The following is a 19805-nucleotide window of genomic DNA, read 5'->3' as shown; positions in this document are numbered from 1 at the left end:
ATTATTATTATTATTATTATTATTATTATTATTAATTTAAAGGATAGCTGAGGTTGCAATCTACACAAGTATGTTGCACATACTTACCTGTGAGTAAGCTCCGCTGGTCTCAATGATGCTTACCTCTGAGTAGGCACTGTGTGGGCATCTCCTTAGCTCAGCGATAGCCTGGTGAGCTCCAGATGTTCTTGCCTACAATCCCCATAATTCCTCACTGTTAACTAATTGGGGTTGGAGACCAAAGTTAACCGGTCTAAACGCAGAACCAATCAACAGCTGGCATCCTCATTTCCCCGCCCCAACTTTTCTTGTCGGTCAATAAAATTCCTCCCGTGCGATGTCATCCGCGCCCATTGATTGGCTTGAGTTCGTAGAGCGCCGCGTGAATGGGGAATCTGGAAGTGGGCGTGGCTCCCTGCCCAGCTGAGTGTTCTAAGGACGGAGTTAATCGTGCTCAGCGTTCAGATCAGATCAGAACAACCTCTGCTTTTGTCCGGTGAGTCTCTCCCAATGCAAACTATAAAACTGATAACACGAAGGGATGCTGTTAGCGGGAGGAAATCACTTTAAAACAAACAAACAACCAGGGCGATGGTCTCAAAGCATCGCCGCAAAGCTTCCCCGTCGTTAGTTTCAGGGTTAAGATACTTCCCTCTTACTGTTGTTTAGCCAGCGCTATGTGGGATGTGGCAGGCTTGCATTTTTAAGCTGTATTAAATGCTTTTACACCCCACGTTTCCTTCAAGGACCTAAAGGTGGTGGGCCTTAAATATTTAAAATACTTATTTACCAGGATTTGTATTTTGCCTAATAATAGTAATACCATCTGTAAGCGGTTTACATAAAATAATATAAAACGTTCATAAAAAATAGCTTTTTATTTATTTTCCATCTCTCTTCCTTTCTCCTCCTTTAGATTTCTCCTTTTCTTGTATTTTCCTCCTTCTGACTTAGCTACTTAATCTAAAAAAAGAGCGGTTTTATTTCAGCATATCATAAAAAGATACTTTGTAATGAGTATGTATTTATGTATATCTTTGAATAAGTGTGAACAAATAAAATTAAAAAGAAGGATACGAAAGTTATTAAAATACAGGTAAAGTGTTGTAGCCAACATTCAACTCAAAGTAGACTTGTTGAAGTTAATGGGTTATTTATTAATTTCAATGTGTCTGCTCTGAGCCCGGCTAATGTTGGATGCCACCCCAAACTAACAGTTTTAAAAACAAATTGGACACATTTTATTCATAGAAGCATAGAAGATGGCTCTCATATCACCTCTCGGTCTTCTTTTCTCCAGTCTAACATACCCAACTCTCTCAACTGTTCCTCATAAGGCTTGGTTTCCAGACCCGTGATCATCTTGGTTGCTCTACCTTGCACACTTTCCTGCTTGTCAATATCCTTCTTACACTGTGTTGCCCAGTACTGGATACAGGATCTGACTAAGGCAGAATAAGAGTAGAACTGTTACTCCCATTGATCTGGACACTATACTTCTGTTGATCCAGCCTAGAACAGTGTTAGCTTTTTTTTTGTTGCTGCATCACACTCCTGACTCTTGTTAAGCTTGTAGTCTACTAAGACCCCTAGAACTTTCTTATATGTGCTGTGCCCCATCCTGTATTTGTCCCTATTGGAATCCATTTTGATAGTTTTGACCTAGTCTCCAATCTGCTAAGGTTTTGTTAAATCCTTGAATCTTGACTCTGTCTTATGTATTAGCTACATTTCCTAATTTGGTGTCATCTGCAAGTTTGACAAGCACCCGGCCCAGTTCCTTCAACCAAGTCATTTATAAAGATGTTGAACAACACCGGGCCCGGGACAGAACCCTGCGGCACCCCATTTCTCACTTTTTTTCGGGATGATGAGGAACCATTGGTGAGCACTGTTTGGGTTTGGTCAGTCAGCCAGTTTCAAATCCACCTAACTAATATTGTCTAGCTAGCCTACATTTTACCAGGAAGCTCTACTTAAATCAAGATACACTACATCCACAGCATTCCCCTGATCCAGCAAACTTGTAACTAAAAAAAAAATAGAAAAGAAATAAGATTAGTCTGCCATGACTTGTTTTTCAGAAACCCATGGTTGGTCTTGGTAATCACAGCATCTTTTTCAAAGTGCTCACAGACCAACTGTTTAATTCTGTTCTAGGACCTTTCCTGGTATCTACATCAAGCTGACCAGTTGGTAGTTGCCTTTTTGAAGATGGGAGCAAAACCTTCCTGCTTCCAGCCCACAGGGACTTCACCTGTTCCCCAAGAATTCTCAAATGTTAGAGGAGGAAGCTCTGAGATTCCAAATGTGAGTTCCTTTGGTAATCCTTGAACACGGCTCAGCAGGCCCTGAATAGGTGTTGAACAATTCTACCTTCTCTCTGACACCCAATAGAATTTCTTCATCTTCTCCATGCAGAGGACCTACTGCTTGATTGTTCTTTCTCTTGCTTCAAACATAGCTGCAGAAAACAATTTTTTATTATTTTTAACCTCTCTTGCAAGCTCGTTCTGTGCTTCTTCCTGCAAGCGTTGACTACTCATTTCTACATCATGACTCTATACATGCCCCTTTTAAATCTAAAAATAAAAAAATATGTTTTTATTGATTTGTTGTTGTTGTTTAGTCGTTTAGTTGTGTCCGACTCTTCGTGACCCCATGGACCAGAGCATGCCAGGCACTTCTGTCTTCCACTGCCTCCTGCAGTTTAGTCAAACTCATGCTGGTAGCTTCGAGAACACTATCCAACCATCTCGTCCTCTGTCGTCCCCTTCTCCTTGTGCCCTCCATCTTTCCCAGCATCAGGGTCTTTTCCAGGGAGTCTTCTCTTCTCATGAGGTGGCCAAGGTATTGGAGCCTCAGCTTCATGATCTGTCCTTCCAGTGAGCACTCAGGGCTGATTTCCTTCAGAATGGATAGGTTTGATCTTCTTGCAGTACATGGGACTCTCAAGAGTCTCCTCCAGCACCATAATTCAAAAGCATCAATTCTTCGGCCATCAGCCTTTTTTATGGTTCAGCTCTCACTTCCATACATCACTACTTTAGTTTAGAGTAATTTGGAATTTGATATTGAGTATAGAATTCTACTTTGTGAGACCCTCCTCCTCCTCTTCTTCTTTTTAAATATATATCAAGTTTCTAGACCTTATGACTGAGAAGTAGGCTTGAAATTGTAGAGACATTGTAGGACATTTTAGAAGCTGATGATTAAGGCCTGAAGCTTCACAACCTCTTGACATTTCCCTCAATCTCTGCCAAGATTAGCAAAAGAAGCCAGGAAATGCAAACAAAGCAGACGTGTACGGTAAGTAAATTGTGGTTTGTGGATAGTTTCATTTCCTGAATTCTCTCTCTCAAAAGTTCTTTTCATTTTCTTACTTTCTTTTAAAAAATAGGTCGTTTCGTTACATATAACAGTACAAATGTTTCAGAGGTGCAGAAACAAACAATGGCCTTGCATGTTTGACATCTTGTGGCTCACAATTTAAAAAGGAGAATGTTGCAGAGCAGAGACGTGCTTATTGCGGGGAGATAAAAAGAAAGCTATGAATAATATGATGACGATTCCCTGGAAGTACATTGAAGCTGTCAGCAATAAATTCTGGGATGCAGTCAAATCCAGATAAAGCCATAACTTTGCAGGAACTTCCCAGCTGTAAGCTTGTCCTAAGTTTTTTTTTCCTTGACGCAGATGGAAAGCAACACCGAGATGTCTCGCCAAGTCACTGTTCTCGTGATTGGAGCTGGAAGTCGGGGAAGGAATTATTCCTCTTTTGCTCAGCAGTTTCCTGCACGCATGAAGGTAAGAGCAGCTCAGGGAACTTCTGGGGCTTGTGAACACACCCTCCTACTGATGTCAAAATACCTCCAGGTGCAGTGGACTTCAAACCAAACACTTGATACTCATCCCCCCCCCCCAGCAAATGCCCCATTTTTCTGCACTGTGATTTTTGCATAGCACAAACACACAGACCAATGATTTGCAATTCATGCAATTCATGATTTTGCCAGGTCAAAAATTATGAAACCCCTATCACAATATGGACTTTAAACTGGTTTTGGACAATACAGTGGTACCTCAGGTTACATATGCTTCAGGTTACAGACGCCGCTAACCCAGAAATAGTACCTCAGGATAAGAACTTTGCTTCAGGATGAGAACAGAAATCGTGCTCCGGCAGCAGCAGGAGGCCCTATTAGCGAAAGTGGTGCTTCAGGTTAAGAACAGTTTCAGCTTAAGAACGGACCTCCGGAACGAATTAAGTACTTAACCCGAGGTACCACTGTATATCAATATATCAACCAGTCCTATTCACAGGTGCGGAGAGTATTGCTTTCACTCAGGTTTCCCATGGGCATCTGATTGGCTGCTGTGAGCATAGGATGTTGAACTAAATGGACCACTATGCTTTCCATGGTACAGTCGTACCTCGGAAGTTGAACGGAATCTGTTCGGCTTCCAAAACGTTTGGAAACCAAAGCGTGGCTTCTGAAGCCGCGGAAGCCCCGTCGGATGTTTGGCTTTCAAAAATTGTTCGCAAACAGGAACACTCGCTTCCGAGTTTGTGGTGTTCAGGAGCCAAAACGTTCGAGAACTAAGCTGTATTGAAATAGCCTGCATTGGACCGCCATAGTCCAGCTATCTGCTTGCGAGATGCTGACAGCTTTCTCCCTTCGTTAGGTGATTGGTGTGGCAGACCCACATCCATTTGCGAGGAAGAGGCTTCAGGAAGCTCATGGCATTGACGAGGACAATGTGTTTGATGGTATGCAATTATTACTCTATATCTCTGCCCTGCCCTTGCTCCAAAACAGAGAGGGTCCCATCTGTGGTCTTCAGCATAATTCATGTAGGTGTGGAGAGGGGGGGAATTGAGAAAATTGACCACTATCAGGATGTAGCCTCTGGGTGTCAGAATTCTGGTGAAAATGAAAGAGGCAATTGCTAGTGTGGTGTAGTGGTTAAGAGCGATAGACTCGTAATCTGGGGAACCGGGTTCGCGTCTCCGCTCCTCCACATGCAGCTGCTGGGTGACCTTGGGCTAGTCACACTTCTTTGAAGTCTCTCAGCCCCACTCACCTCACAGAGTGTTTGTTGTGGGGGAGGAAGGGAAAGGAGAATGTTAGCCACTTTGAGACTCCTTCGGGTAGTGATAAAGCAGGATATCAAATCCAAACTCTTCTTCTTCTCTTCCAATGTTTGCTTATTCGTCCTATGTCTGGAAAAGTAAACCAACCCAGCAAATACCAATTGTTGCTGCTGATTTCAATATACCTTGTGTTTTCTTTGCATTGAAAGGGGGGGGGTCTGGATAACCCATTGACAATGTAATTTGGATGATTCTTTATGGAAATAATGTAAACTCAATTTCGGCACAGCGGACCATGAGACAAATAATGTAGTTTTTGGCCAGAGGTGAACTGCAGAGGAACAGAAACGGCACTTCATTCAGGGCAGAATGGAAAAACGGTGCCTTCTTACATCCCTGTGACATTGCACAGAAGCTAGAAGTTTATCCAGTAAATATGCTCCCCATCTCCAAAGAGCTTAGTGCAACATGCACACTGCTATTTCTCCCCTGCCCCCCCCCCCCCGCCAGTTTTATCCTCACAACAACTCTGTCAGGAAGGCGAGGCTGAACAAAAATTAATACATCTCTCTGACTGTTTCGGGGCTTGTTTTTTTCTCTCTCCTCCTGCCTCTGGAAACATTGGCTGAGATCTTATTTTGCTTTGTTTCACACACTTGAGTTGTATCCAATGCTAGTGCTACTCAGAGTAGACCCATTGAACTAAGGTAGGTTGATTCATTTCAGTGAGTTTTGTCTGTGTAGAAATTAGTTGTATACACCCCATTATGGTCCCGCCCCCCCAAGATGTGAGAATGTACATTTGTGATAAATGCCTGTTTGTGGGTACGGCGATTCCAAGATAGATAAATATTTTTTAGAATTTTCTTCCTAATAATCATTTAAAGGTTATGCTAAATAACAGGAAATGGAGGGGAAGAGAACCCAGCAGCATAATATGTGTAATTTTCTGCTCTTGTGGTTCATCCTTTCACTGTTCAATCTTATTCTTTTAAGACTGGACAGCAGCGGCTGAGAAAGAGAGGTTTGCGGATGCTGTTATCATAGCAACGCCCGACAGCCTTCACAAGGTACTGCTAACCTTCTCCCACTCAAGGCTTCTTTTGAGTCAAGTCTGAGTCATCTCGACTCTGCTTGCGCGCAAACAGTTTTGGTGGCAGTGCTCAGCTTAGCCCTGCGTGAGAAATAAAAGTAGAAGTAGTTTAGGGATATACTTTGAAACAGGAAGGAGTTTAGCTTGAGCACACACAGCCTCTGAATCTAACAGTGTCCCCCATACAGCCATGGGAATGCCCACCAAGCAGTGGCGTAGCGTGGGGGTGCAGGGGGGGGGCCGGCCGCACCGGGCGCAACATCTGGGGGTTAGGGGGCGCAAATCCACGGGTTAGGGGGCGCAAATCCACGGGTTAGGGGGCACAAATTACTTGCCTTGCCCCGGGTGCTGACAACCCATGCTACGCTACTGCCACCAAGGATGTTGGAGAATGGAAAGCAGAGAGGAAATTGCCAATGTCAGTTTGTTCCTTCCAAGTCAAGAAATACAATCAGTATTCACTGCTGTTGCTTTTGGTCTGCAAAGGATGTGAAATTGGTTACATTCCGCCTCCCCCATTTCCTTTTATGTTTATACGAGTGGGGTGGAGTAACTCGACGGCAATTTATTGTGCACAATGAATTAACTCTGCAAATTACCTAAGCCACGTTGTTTCCTGACAGCAGGATGAATAGCATCCATTTTGGCAGAAAGCAAACTGCAGAGGCATAGAAACGGCGCTGCATGTGACGAGCGCAAGGCAGAACAGAAAAGGATGCTGCCTAGTTTCCCTAATATCCGCTTTGCCATGTCACACACACCCCTTTCCCCCTGAAACACCATGTGTGCTTATCCATGCATTTTAGTATGGTTTTTTCAAAGTTTGTTTTATGCATTAAAAACTGTTCTGAAGGAGGAGGCTGTTGGAGTGATCCAAGGGCCAGCCAGTTGCCACTTCCCAAAACCTTGCTTCAGGAAAGGGATGGGGTTATGAGATTGTGCTTAGCGGTGGCTGGTGCCCATGGAGACAGGTAGGGTGGAAGGCAGGGAGCCCACCAGCAGGTGGCACCAGAGCCAGTGGCTGGCAGAGCCAAGGAAATGTAGTTTTGTCCCCATCCTCCTCCCTGCTGAGTTCTAACAGGGGCAACACCGAGACTGTGTAGTAGGATGCTGGCGGTCTGTGCCACACCTGGGCTAAGCTGTAAGTAGGAAGGAAGGAAGGTGGGGGCAGGCTGAGGTTGCCTCATGCAACCTGATGGGCCAGCCCCCACTGATTGTGAATGATACAGGAACTGGCCAATTGTTGCTGTGCAATTCCGTCTTCTGCTGAAAGCCAGAAGACCACCATCCAAACACAGCCAAAATGGAGTCTTTGCAGTTCCAGAGGAGAGGGACCACTGAATAGGATGTCTGCCTTTAAGTTGCTATATAAAAAAAAGAGAACTATGTATTTAGAAAAATCCTTTCCCAAGACACTAAGGATGCATTGAAATGTCAGCTGCTTGATGGTAATTTGTGGCGGTCTCTTCCCCACCAGGCGCCGGCAGTGGCTTTTGCTCACAAAGGATACCACATCTTGCTGGAGAAGCCCATGGCGGTAAGTGTTGCCTGTGTTAGAAACTCTCATATACCGTATTTTTCGCCCCATAGGGCGCACCGGTTTTTTTTTGGGGGGGGGAATAAAGAAATTTTTTTTTATTTCCCCCCAGGCGCAGGGCTGGGGCGGGGGAAGCCCGAGCTTCCCCCGACCCCAGCCCCCAGAACAGGCTGCTATCCGCAAGCCTAGGGGGCCCGACGAGAAGTCGCACCGGTCTCCCCAGGCTTGCGGATATCTTCCCGAAGCCCGGGGCGCGTGGCTCAGCGCGCCCCAGGCTTCAGGATGCAGGCAGCTCCCACCGCCAGCCTCCAAACCAGGTCAGGGAACAGCGGGAAAGCGGCGCTCCGCCTCCCTGCTGTCCCCCGAGCTTGTGGGGTTGGCGGTGGGGAAAGCAGCGCTTCTCCCCACCGCCAGCCTCCAAACCAGGTCGGGGAACAGCGGGAAAGCGTGCTCCGCCTCCCCGCTGTCCCCCGAGCTTGTGGGGCTGGTGGTGGGGAGAAGCGCTGCTTTCCCCACCACCAGCCTCCAAACCAGGTCAGGTTTGGAGGCTGCTATCCGCAAGCCTTGGGAGCCCGACGGGAACTCCCACGGAGCTCCCAAGGCTTGTGGATAGCTTCCTGAAGCCTGCATTCGCCCCATAGGACGCACACACATTTCCCCTTCATTTTTGGAGGGGAAAAAGTGTGCCCTATAGGGCGAAAAATACGGTATATATTAGGCATTAAATGGCTCCTTAAACCAGGGTTACAGCTAGTTGTCTTTTGGGGGCCAGACAATTCGAAAGTTGTATTTTTCAATATGACTTTTTGGTTCCTGAAATTCAAGTAAAATATAACGGATAGAATTCGTTATATGTGATGCTAGTGTGTGAAAATAGTCGAGATCCAAGGATCCCTAGGCATGCACCTCCAGGTGCATCTTCACTTGGCTGAAGGCCAGGCGCAAAATTTCCCCTAGAGAATTTCGAATGCTGTGTGCTGGCAGGACCTCTTGCTGGAGGAAATTGTTGAGGCCACAGTAGCAAGTCCAGGGTTAACTCAGAGGTATAATGGCTGCATGCTGAACCATAAGGACATGCTTTCCAGTGGAAAGGAGAAGCTGTCTCAGAGCATGCCAAGCGAGGTCTTTCCTTCCTGGGTCTGTTTTCTGGGCTCCCAAGAATTCTTCCTTGGTTTGTTCTTCTGCTTCCTGTTGACTATTCGACATACTTCCTCTGCCTTTGTAGCACTTGGCTGAGATCGAAAAATGTGCACTCAGCTGAGCCAAAAAGTGTGCATGTCACCTATAATTTCTTTGCTCAGGCCAGAATCTCTGACTGAATTCCTTGTGAGCAGTCGAGCATTTCTTTTGTAAGTCTCTGGGCTTAATGGTCTCGCGTGGTCAGTCAGCTGACCTTGCTGTCTTCGGAAGCCCTCCTGCTCATTCTGCTCACTTGTGAAATTCTAACCGCTACTGAGAAGACCCAAACGCCTTCAAGTGTGACTCTAGCTGGTTGTTGATCTTCTTCCATTGACTGTTTCCATATGTCCACATCCTGGGGGTGTTTTTGGACTACAATTCCCATCATCCCTTACCCATTGACTGTGCTTGGCTGGGGCTGGTGGGACTTGGAGCCCAACAGCGTCTCTGGAAGGCCTAACCCCTGCCCTAGAGGGGTAGGAAATGCCCTATGCTCTTAAAATAGGTAAGAGCAGGGGGTAGCCAAGGTGGTGGCCTCCAGATGTTGAACTACAACTCCCATCAGCCATGGTCAGTAATCATGGATGATGGGAGTTGTAGTCCAGTAATACCTGGAGTGCATTGGGTTCCCCACCCCTGGGCTAAAGGCTCCTCCATGCTGGAAGCACCGTCCAGAAAGGAGTCTCCCTGCTGTGTCTCTGCGTAAGTGGCTGATCTGGCTTTTATCAATGGAAACAAAGCCAGGGAAGCTGTAGCCTTGGGATGTTCTTGAACTACAGATCCCAAGAGCCCCAGCTGGCATTGCCAGGAATATTGAGAGTTGTAGTCCGGGGGGGGGGGCAGTAGGTTGGCTTATCCCCAGGTGAGGTGACCAGTGTTGCCTTGGCTGAAACTGATTGTTTAATTTTTCCCCTTTTGATCGATCAGGTAACACTAGAGGACTGTAAAGAAATAGTTCTGGCCTGTAAAACCAACGACGTCATCCTCGCAGTCTGTCACGTCCTGCGCTACCACCCAGTGTCCTTGAAAATAAAGGTAAGCCAGCTAGACAGATAGGGGAGGATGTACTCTTAAAAAGATCATCCCTTTTAATTCCAAACTCGACTGGTGAGTGTCGACTGGACTGGATGTGACAGAGATGGCCACTGAGAAGCTAGAGAAGGAGGCGTGGGGGATTAGGGACTTGGGGAGTCCTCTTTCTTTGCCTGATACTTGTTCCTTTTAGCTGGAGATGCCAGGAGTTGCACTTGGGACCTTCTGCATGCAAATCAGGCGGCCCCACCTCCTTGCAGAGAACCTCAGAGCTATAAAGGGCCAAACCCTCTGGCCTGAAGGAAGGTGTGCTGGTTGTTTCTGCCGCACAGCGGGTCCCCCCCCCTCCAACCCCAGTGTTGAAGGAACCACTTCTCACAGAGACTGAGGACCGGGAGTTTTTAACTCAGAGGTAGCGTTTAGATGAGCCAACAGGCAACCCGTCTAACGCAAGGCTTCAATACTAAGCCTCTCTCTCATTCATGAGAGGGTGCAGTCCTTTTAAGTGCAAGGAAACAGTGCAGTTCTTACAGGAGTCAAAGGTGGCTTGCCTGCCCTTTATTCTCCTGGTAGAAAGTTCAACGCTGCGGTAATTCACTCAGCAGGCTCCCACAGAAGGGATCCTCCTGTATGCCCTTGACAATATGCTTTCCTTCACACTATTCTATTTTCTATGTCTCCTTCATGTTCTCTTCTCAGACCCCTACTCTACACCTCTGCTGGCATGCACAAAGTTTTCCTTTTTTAAGGAGATGGTTAATGAGGGTCAAAAGGCACTGAACAGTGACTCAGAAGCTTGATCTTAATTACATTCACCTCTTTCATAGGGGAAGGTGGCTGAGAGGTTCCTCTGTGAGTTCTTGCCCAGCCTCCTCATTGGGTGCAGTTGTCTCCTGACCCTGTACCGAACACAAACCTCAAATAAACAGAGGAAACCAACTGCATTCGCTGGATTGGTTTCTGTTCCAGGCAGGGGGTGAACGAGTAGACACCCTCGGTTTCTGCTCCCGTTTTCTTTTTCTCTGACAACTCTCTGCCCTATCTGTTTACAGTGGTACCTCGGGTTACATACGCTTCAGTTTACATACGCTTCAGGTTGCAGACTCTGCTAACCCAGAAATAGTGCTTCAGGTTAAGAACTTTGCTTCAGGATAAGAACAGAAATCATGCTCCAGCGGTGCAGTGGCAGCAGGAGGCCCCATTAGCTAAAGTGGTGCTTCAGGTTAAGAACAGTTTCAGATTAAGAACGGACCTCCGGAACGAAAATACTTAACCCAAGGTACCACTGTATTTTTGTTTAGGAACTCCTAGACGCTGGACTGATTGGAGACATCTGCCACATTCAGCACCTGGAACCTGTAAGTATAGAATCAAAGAGTCGGAAGGGACCTCATGGGGTCATCTAGTCCAACCCCCTGCAATGCAGACATCTCAGCTAAAGCATCCATGACAGAGGGCCCTCCAGCCTCTGCTTAAAAAACCTCCAAGGAAGGAGAGTCCACAACCTGTCAAGAGGGACCGTTCCACTGTCAAACAGCTCTTCCTGTCAGAAAGTTCTTCCTGGTGTTTAGCTGGAATCTCCTTTCTTGTAACATGAAGCCCCGGGTTCGAGTCCTACCCTCCAGAGCAGGAGGAAACAAGCTTGCTCCATCTTCCATGTGACAGCCCTTCAGATATTTGAAGATGCCTATCATATCTCCTTTCAGTCTCCTATTTTCCGCGCCAAACATACCCAGCTCCTTCAAGCACTTTTCATAAGGCTTCGTTTTCAGTATTACATGCCCAAGTTACACTGAATCCTATGAAACACGCTTCCTTGCACTCATGGTGTAATAGCATGTCTCCCTGTTTTCTCCTGCCTGTTTCTCTTTTCCCCTTCCCCCACTAGCCCCATGCTGCCCTTATTCAGCCACCTGCCTGCCTGCCTTTGTAATTATATCAGTTCTGGGGAGTGGCACAGCTTGTCAGCTTCCTCCTGCTTAGTCTCAGTATTGCCCCTTGTAAGACTCAGCAGAGAGGAGGATAGGGATGAAACTGGAATCCATTGACTCCACCTGCCACTGGCTCTAGCGCCACCTACTGTTGGGCTCCCTGCTTTCCACCCTACCAGTCATCCTTTTGGGCAGTGTACCTGTCCCCAAATTCTTGGTCAAGGACCATGTGTGTGCATGGTGCAATAAAAGACAAATCATACATTATCGAGCTATTCCAGCCTACTTGTAAAAGTGTTTAGCTAAGTTTCTGAGCGGGTGGGGCAAGCTCTCATAATAATTTCTCGCATTTATTTATTTGCACAAATTTGTGTGCAAATACAAAAGTCTGTTGGACAGTATACATTTTTTAAAAAGAAAGAAAAAAGAATGTCCTAAAACACACACACACACACACACAAAATCAGAAAGGCTGTGTTTGTTTACGTGTGCCTATACTTGTTTATGATTTGCATTGCATTGCATGAACATGTTAATGTTATCATTTGCTTATGCTTTTAAGTAAGTTGCAAGTCTCTCAGGGGCCTCTAACAAGTGACTAACAAGTCTAATACATATTATTATTATTATTATTATTATTATTATTATTAGTTTGCATTATTCGTGGTACAGAGTTGGGCCACCTTTGGGGAAAAGTCTGTTTAAACTAAAAAGGTTTTAATATCTCTCTTGTCATCCCTGGCTGATGGAGCTAATGGGAGTTAGGGTCTAGCAGCTTGGGGGGAGGGAAGTTCCCCACCTGAATTTTAGCGCTTCATGCTTTCCGTTCCAGCAGCACTTGCTCCCTGTCTTGAGACTGACCACGGACTGTTTTTCTTTCCCTGACCCCGCCCCCAACCCAGGTTGGATTCTGGCATTTTGCCCACTCCTTTGTACGAGGAAACTGGCGGAACGAAGCCGAGAGCACCTTTTCGCTGCTCGCTAAATCGTGCCACGATGTCGACCTCATCAATTACTGGATGGGCAGCAGGAGGTACGCAAGGAAGAACCCTTCTCTCTTAAGAGGCTGCTATTGTTTGCAGAGGCGGAAAGTGAGCGAGGTCCCAACTAAAGAAGACTGGCAACTTAAGTTGACAGAATATGCACAACTTGCAGGCTTAACATATAGAATAAGAGAGCAAGAAGAATATACGTTTAAAGAAGATTGCCAAACGTTTATTGAGTATACGGAAAATAACTGCACAGCTGAAAACGCTGGCAGCATTAAGATAAATTCAACCGTGTAAATCATCTTTGATGGGTGTAATACTGGGGAAATGATTGGAATAGTTTCTGTAAAATATGCAGGGGTGTGTGTGTGTGTGTGTGTGTTTGGGACGTTGCTCTTGTGGAAATCAGACAGGCCCCTGCAACCCTGAAAGATGCCAAAAATGCATTTGTTTCAAGTTGCAAGTGTTTTAAAGAGAATGGATCTTGTTCCACGTTGGCCCTTTGGTCTGGATTTTATTGTGTTTTTCTTGTACAAAGTCTTGATACTTAAAAAAAATATGTGCTGGTGTTTTATAAATATTGTTATAAATAAATAAACCTCAAAATGCCTCTTCCCCTTCCCTCCCCGATTCTTCTTTCAGATGTTTGAAAGTGTCATCTTTTGGCAACCTGTCTCATTTCACGAAAGAGCACAAGGTTGGTCAAACTTTCTAATGATTACTTTTTATGTTTTTAAAGGAAGAGTCTTTTGTGCATTTTGCCACACTGGGTGAGTGCAGAATTTGAGCTGCGTCCTGCCAGCTTTCAACTTTGCCCCTGAAATAAAATGTGGAAACAATGATGTTCTGAGATGCAGTTTGTGAATTTAATAGAAATAATAGTTTATTTCTTATACCCCGTCCATCTGACTGGGTTGCCCCCAGCCACTCTGGGCAGCTTCCAACAAAAAACACAATAAAGCATCAAACAATTAAAAACTTCCCTTTACAGGACTGCCTTCAGGTGTCTTCTAAAATTCATAGAGTTGTTTATCTGTTTGACATCTGATGGGAGGGCATTCCACAAGGCGGGTACCACTACCGAGAAGGCCCTCTGCCTGGTTCCCTGTAACTTCATTTCTCACAATGAGGGAACCGCCAGAAGGCCCTCGGAGTTGGACCTCAGTGTCTGGGCTGGATGATGGGGGTGGAGGCACTCCTTCTGGTATACGGGGCCGAGGCTTTAAAGTTCAGCACCAACACTTTGGATTGTGTCTGGAAACGTACTGGGAGCCACATTCTGGATTAGTTATAGTGCGCCATTTGTTTCTCAGCAATGACTTCTCTCCAACTTTCCCTTAGCCGGAAGGAGCTGCAGATCACTGTTTAGACTGTTCGGTTGAACAAACCTGCCCGTATTCAGCAAAGAAGATTTATCTGGCACAGGCCGAGAGGGTAGGTACTGGGAGAGGTTCTTACCTTGGAGATAGGTTGATTTATTTATTCCCCACCACAGGTTAACAAGTTACTCAGTAAGGAAAAATCACTTAATTTTATTTTTTGTTTTTTTCTGACTGTAGAGGTGTACATTGATCAATTTGCAAGTGCCTGGCAGTTTAGAAAAAGAGTTATGAAAATGATTTCAGTTTGCAACAAGAAAATCACACACACACACACACACACACACACACACACACACTTGTTTTTCTATGTCTATATAATTTAATGTATTTATTTAACTCGCCATTCTCCCAACTTGGGTTTCAAGGTAGCTTTTGACATTTAAAAACACCATTCTAAAATACAAAGTAATAAAAAGAAACCAGTTAAACACAATAATTAAAGTACATCAGGACATATTTGGAACCAGAAGCTAAAATACAGTTTTCCCCACGGTCACCAGCCCAGAGATCAGCATTGTCCGCACCTTAGTTTCCAAAGGCCTCTCTTAACAGGAAGGTCTCAGCCTTCTGGTGGAAGGGCATGAAAGAGGGAGCCAGTCTAACTTCCCTTGGGAGAGAATCCCACAATATTGGGTGTATATGGTAAATGGCCACAGAACTCGGTGGGGCTAGTTGGGCTGCAGCAGTGTGGTGTAGCGGTTAGTGCGCTGGCTGGGGAGATCCAGTCTTCAGACTCTGGATCCAGCAGAGTTCTTCTTGCGTTCCTAAGATCCGAACTTGTTGAGGATGGGCTGGATCCTGCTGGGCAGCTGCTGTTGACACAGTCTTACTTTTGCTTCATCCCAGGGATACTTTGGGTGGCCAGTTTCTGTGGTCTGCCATAGTGGTGAGTACGATATAGAATCACTGACCGACGCCTTGCGCCACGGCCCCTACGGAAGGTGCGTTTACGAGTGTGACAATGATGTTGTTAATCACCAGGTATGCAGCCTTGCACTAAACCTTCCTTCCTCTTCTCCCCAGCCGCCCTCCTCTGGTTATTTCTTAACCAAATTGACAAGTCACAGAAATGGCAGCATTATTGTCTTGGAAGATGTTTAGTAGGGCAAGTTCTGGGTTGACTTCTAAAACTTGTTTAGTTATTTTGCATATTTCTTATATGATTGCTGTCCAGAAGAGTTGGATTTTGGGGCATTCTCACCACATTGTGGAGGTATGTGCCTGTGGATTTTGGTGAGGTTCACTAGCATTTTGGTGAGGTTCCTGGGTGTATTAGCGCTAGTTTTTGTGGTGTTAGGTACCATCTGTAAGTGAGTTTTCTAGAGTGAGTTCTTTCCTTTCCGCTGATACGGATTTAAAGGGAGGTTTAGACCACATTCTACTCCATTGGGTGGGGTTAATCTCATAGCCTATGCTCCCCACCATCCAATTATCCTCTGCACCTTTGCAGTGAATATTTTCTAGAAGTATGAATTGCTTGACTTTAATATAGTACAGGACTGGGGAACCTTTTTTCAAGCTGAGGGCTGCATTCTCTCCTGGGTAATGTTCGGGGTGGCAAAAAGGAGGCAAAAGAATGCAAATTTGACCTTTGTGCAGTTTTCTACACACATACATCTCTGTCTTCCGTTTGGGAAAGCAAGAGGCACAATCAGAGTTCAAGGGCAAAGTCCAGTCTGACATAAACTCTCAGGGAGTTGATAGTTTAAGAGCAGCTGGCTCCTAGTGAGTCTGCAGGGGCAGTCAGCTATATGGCAGTATCTGACATGCACCTCTGATGGCCTCCTGACAACTGACATGAAATAGCAAGGGGACAGTTCCTTATGTCATTTCATTTAACCAATCAGAAATGTCCCTTCAGATTGGTGAAAATAGTAACGACTCCAAGCCAATGAAAGTTGGCCTTGCTTTTGAATTTGAAACCCAAATGTCAATGCTCAACATAAAACTTCTGAATGGTGACATTTTTCATTGTCAGTTTTGGGGGTGGGAAGTTTTGTTACGGCTCTAGTTTGCTAATTTAAAACAGGGTTTCTCCAGCCATTGCTGGACTACAACTCCCATCATCCCTAGCTAGCAGGACCGGTGGTCAAGAATGATGGGGATTGTAGTCCAAAACAGCTGGAGACCCAACTTTGGGAAACCCTGATTTAAGATTTCAAGGTTTCAGATATTTGTGTATGTGTATAATCTATCACACACGCATCCACACTTTCTATTCCAAATTTGCCAACCCGCAGTTCTCAGATACTTTGGACTATACAGTGGTACCTTGGGTTAAGTACTTAATTTGTTCCGGAGGTCCATTCTTAACCTGAAACTGTTCTTAACCTGAAGCACCACTGTAGCTAATGGGGCCTCCTGCTGCTTCCGCACCACTGGAGCACAATTTCTGTTCTCATCCTGAAGCAAAGTTCTTAACCTGGGGTACTATTTCTGGGTTAGCGGAGTCTGTAACCTGAAGCGTATGTAACCCGAGGTACCACTGTAACTTCCATCAGCCCAAGTTGGTGCTTACAGAAGGCATGCTTTGAAACCAGTCTTGAGAGCTAGGAGCATCCGTTTAAATAATGGAAATTGAAACCTGCTTCCAGCTCCCTGCCATGTTCTGTACACCGGTCTTCACTTGTTATTTCTTGTCCCTCCTCAGGTTGTCAATATGGAGTTTGAAGGTGGAGCCACTGTTGCCTTCACAATGGTTGGCTTCACACACAAACTAGGCGTGAGGAAAACAACCATCTATGGGACAAAGGTAAACTTAACTGCAGGGCTCTGTGCATGAAATTGCACCCACAGGGAATTCCCAATTCTGCAATCTGATCCCCAAGGTACCTGGGCCAGTCACTGTCTCTCAGCCTTACCTACCTCACAGGGTTGTTGTAAGGATAGACTGGAGAGTGGGGGGAGGGAGTGCATCCATTACCTTGAGATCTTTGGAGAAAAGGTGGGGTCTGAATAAAATTAAAATCCTTCAGTCAGTTTCACCTCTGGTCATATTAAACACTGGCGGTCTTCATAAAACAGTTTTACCTTCCTGCATTTTTTATTTTTAGGGAGAACTTTCCTGCGAGGGTTCAGGACCAGTGGAGATTTATGATTTCCTGGAAAGGAAGAAAAGCAGCTTTTCTCCAGATAAAGCAGCCTGTGTCCCAATGTGCTTAAGTGCTCATAGTGGTGCTGACTACTACCTCATGGAGAGTTTCATTTCAGCCGTGGCGGTGAGTTTATTATGCACATGCACCTCGCTTTAATTCCCCAATAAGTATGGAGTTGTATTGTCGCACCCCCCCACCCCTGCTGCTGAGATTGCCCAATATGCTTTCAAACCCATCTTCAGAGTCATAAAGACTGTACTGTGTGTACACTGGTTTCTGATAGCTACAGGGCACAGCCTGCAGTGCTTTCGAGACTTCGTGTGTGTTGCTGAGAACTTATTTTCCTGCTCGCAAATGCAGATTTGTAGACATGGAACATTGGAACATTCTGAATTGGCCTTGGGTAAGGCTTCTATCAGCCTCAGTTCCATCTTCTGTACAATGGGCACACCTAATAACAGGACCTACCTTATAGGCTCGCCTTAAGGATTCCCAAGAATAAATGTGAATTCAAACACTCTGAAGGGCTCTACAAATGCTAGGCGTTTATTATTCACCTTCAGGCCTTGATAAAACATCTTTTGTTTTTCTCTGAAAAAAACAGGAGAATAACCCATCTCTGATTCGAACCGGTCCAGAAGACACCTTAAACTCTCATCTCCTTGTATTTGAAGCAGAGAGATCCAGAAAACAGAATCGGGTTGTGCTTCTAGAACCGTGAAAAAGATAGGGGAGGTGATGTTGTATCTCATGGTCAATTGCTATGCTGGTTTATGATTAACACTACTCTATGCAGCTGAATCACTTACGATGTAGGGAGCAGCTTGCTTGCATACTTAAAATGAAGCAGTTAACAGCTTGCATTCCAAAGATCTTAAGGGCATCCTTATCATTCCTTTATAGCACAAGAACTACAGGAACGTATTTCAATTTTCTAAGTTTGCTTTCAAGGAAGACACGCCCTCCCCACTCTTGATTCTGCAGGAGTTTCTCTCCCTGGAAGTCCCTAAGAAGCCCCCAACAGTAACCAGGGAGGGAGGGCTTTCAGTGGGGCTTCCAATATTTTGAGGAACAGCATCCCTGTTGAGGTATGGCAGTGTGAATTCTTTGCACTTTTTGGAAACACTCCAGGACGTTTTGGTATTTATCATTCTTCCCAGCTGTGTGAAAAGGTCTGTTTTAGGTGTTTCATATTGTTTTCAATGCTCCTGCCAACCTAGCAGTTGCTCCTGCCAACCTAGCAGTTCGAAAGCACGAAGTGCAAGTAGATAAATAGGTACCACTCCGGCGGGAAGGTAAACGGCATTTCCGTGTGCTGCTCTGGTTCGCCAGAAGCGGCTTAGTCATGCTGGCCCCATGACCCGGAAATTGTACACCAGCTCCCTTGGCCAGTAAAGCGAGATGAGTGCCGGAAACCCAGAGTCATCCGCGACTGGACCTAATGGTCCCTTTACTTTTACTATTGTTTTCAAGCCAGTGCTTGCACTGTTCTTAAAACCTGTTTTTGTTGATTTTACTGTATGTTTGCAAATCACCTCACAGGAAAGGCGCTTCATAAAACAATTTACCCATGGATCAGTCTTGTATTTGAGGAGCTCCCCTCCAGAGTTTCAGACAGCTGCCTGTTTCCCCTTCCTACCTGAAGATGCCAGAGAACGAGATATTTTAATTAAGGATGTTTTAATGCCCCAATAGAAATATATATAAAAATTGTCCAGTAGCGCCTTAGAGACCAACTAAGTTTGTTCTTAGTTACAGGTAGGTAGCCGTGTTGATCTGCCGTAGTCGAAACAAAATGAAAAATTCCTTCCCGTAGCACCTTAGAGACCAACTAAGTTTGTTCTTGTTATGAGCTTTCGTGTGCATGCACACTTCTTCAGATACACTGAAACAGAAGTCACCAGACCTTTATATATACTGGGAGGGTGGGGAGGGGTATTACTCAGAAGGATGGTGGGAATGGGTGATTGGCTGATAGGTGTGGTAAACCTACCCCTCTCCAACCTCTCACTATATAAAGGTCTGGTGACTTCTGTTTCAGTGTAACTGAAGAAGTGTTCATACACACGAAAGCTCATACCAAGAACAAACTTAGTTGGTCTCTAAGGTGCTACTGGACAATTTTTTAATTCTATTCTATTCTCTCTCTCTCTATATATATATTTCTACTCTGTCAGATCAACACGGCTACCTACTTGAATTTAATGCCCCAATAGAACTGTTATTCTATCACGACAGCCACCCATTATCTGGAGTAGTGCTCACATTGAGTTACAACAGGTGCCTAACATCCGCGTTTTCTGAAACAAAGACCTTTTTGTTCTGGCTGGTTTTCCCAGCAGGGTGAATGGGTCTTTGCCACAGGTATCAGTCTTAAGTATGGTTTGAGTTTTGTTTTAAATGTACTTTCTGGTTTTGAATGGCCATTCATGTACATCACATTGAGACACTTCAGAAGGTGATTAACAAATC

General features: G+C 45.3%; 1 protein-coding gene across 3 annotated transcripts; it reads left to right on the top strand.

Moving 5' to 3' along the window:
* The first annotated feature begins 417 nt into the window (after nucleotides 1–417).
* Nucleotides 418–18206, top strand: LOC310768086 (putative oxidoreductase YteT). 3 transcript variants are annotated; one of them, XM_083625797.1, is made up of 15 exons: nucleotides 432–496; nucleotides 2161–2310; nucleotides 3697–3807; nucleotides 4687–4771; nucleotides 6092–6165; nucleotides 7666–7725; nucleotides 9832–9939; nucleotides 11238–11294; nucleotides 12770–12900; nucleotides 13499–13553; nucleotides 14198–14290; nucleotides 15085–15219; nucleotides 16889–16990; nucleotides 17292–17456; nucleotides 17938–18206. In XM_083625797.1, the coding sequence occupies exons 2-15, from the start codon at nucleotides 2215–2217 to the stop codon at nucleotides 18052–18054; spliced, it is 1389 nt and encodes a 462-aa protein (XP_083481923.1). In that variant the 5' UTR covers nucleotides 432–496; nucleotides 2161–2214; the 3' UTR covers nucleotides 18055–18206. The 3 variants fall into 3 exon arrangements, with proteins under 3 accessions (XP_083481925.1, XP_083481923.1, XP_083481924.1); XM_083625799.1 differs by lacking the exon at nucleotides 2161–2310 and having other exon boundaries at nucleotides 418–496; XM_083625798.1 differs by lacking the exon at nucleotides 9832–9939.
* Nucleotides 18207–19805: the final 1599 nt, after the last annotated feature.

The sequence above is a fragment of the Podarcis filfolensis genome (assembly GCF_964270895.1).
Source record: "Podarcis filfolensis genome assembly, chromosome: 8".
Taxonomy (NCBI): Eukaryota; Metazoa; Chordata; class Lepidosauria; order Squamata; family Lacertidae; genus Podarcis; species Podarcis filfolensis.
Note: the sequence above shows the minus strand (reverse complement) of the source record. Positions and strands in the feature narration are given on the sequence as shown.

Coding starts and splice junctions, on each gene's coding strand:
- LOC310768086 (XM_083625797.1), top strand. CDS start 2,215: ATGGGAGCAAAACCTTCCTGCTTCCAGCCCACAGGGACTTCACCTGTT. Junction 9,940..11,237: donor CAGTGTCCTTGAAAATAAAG/GTAAGCCAGCTA, acceptor ATTTTTGTTTAG/GAACTCCTAGACGCTGGACT. Junction 14,291..15,084: donor ATCTGGCACAGGCCGAGAGG/GTAGGTACTGGG, acceptor GCTTCATCCCAG/GGATACTTTGGGTGGCCAGT.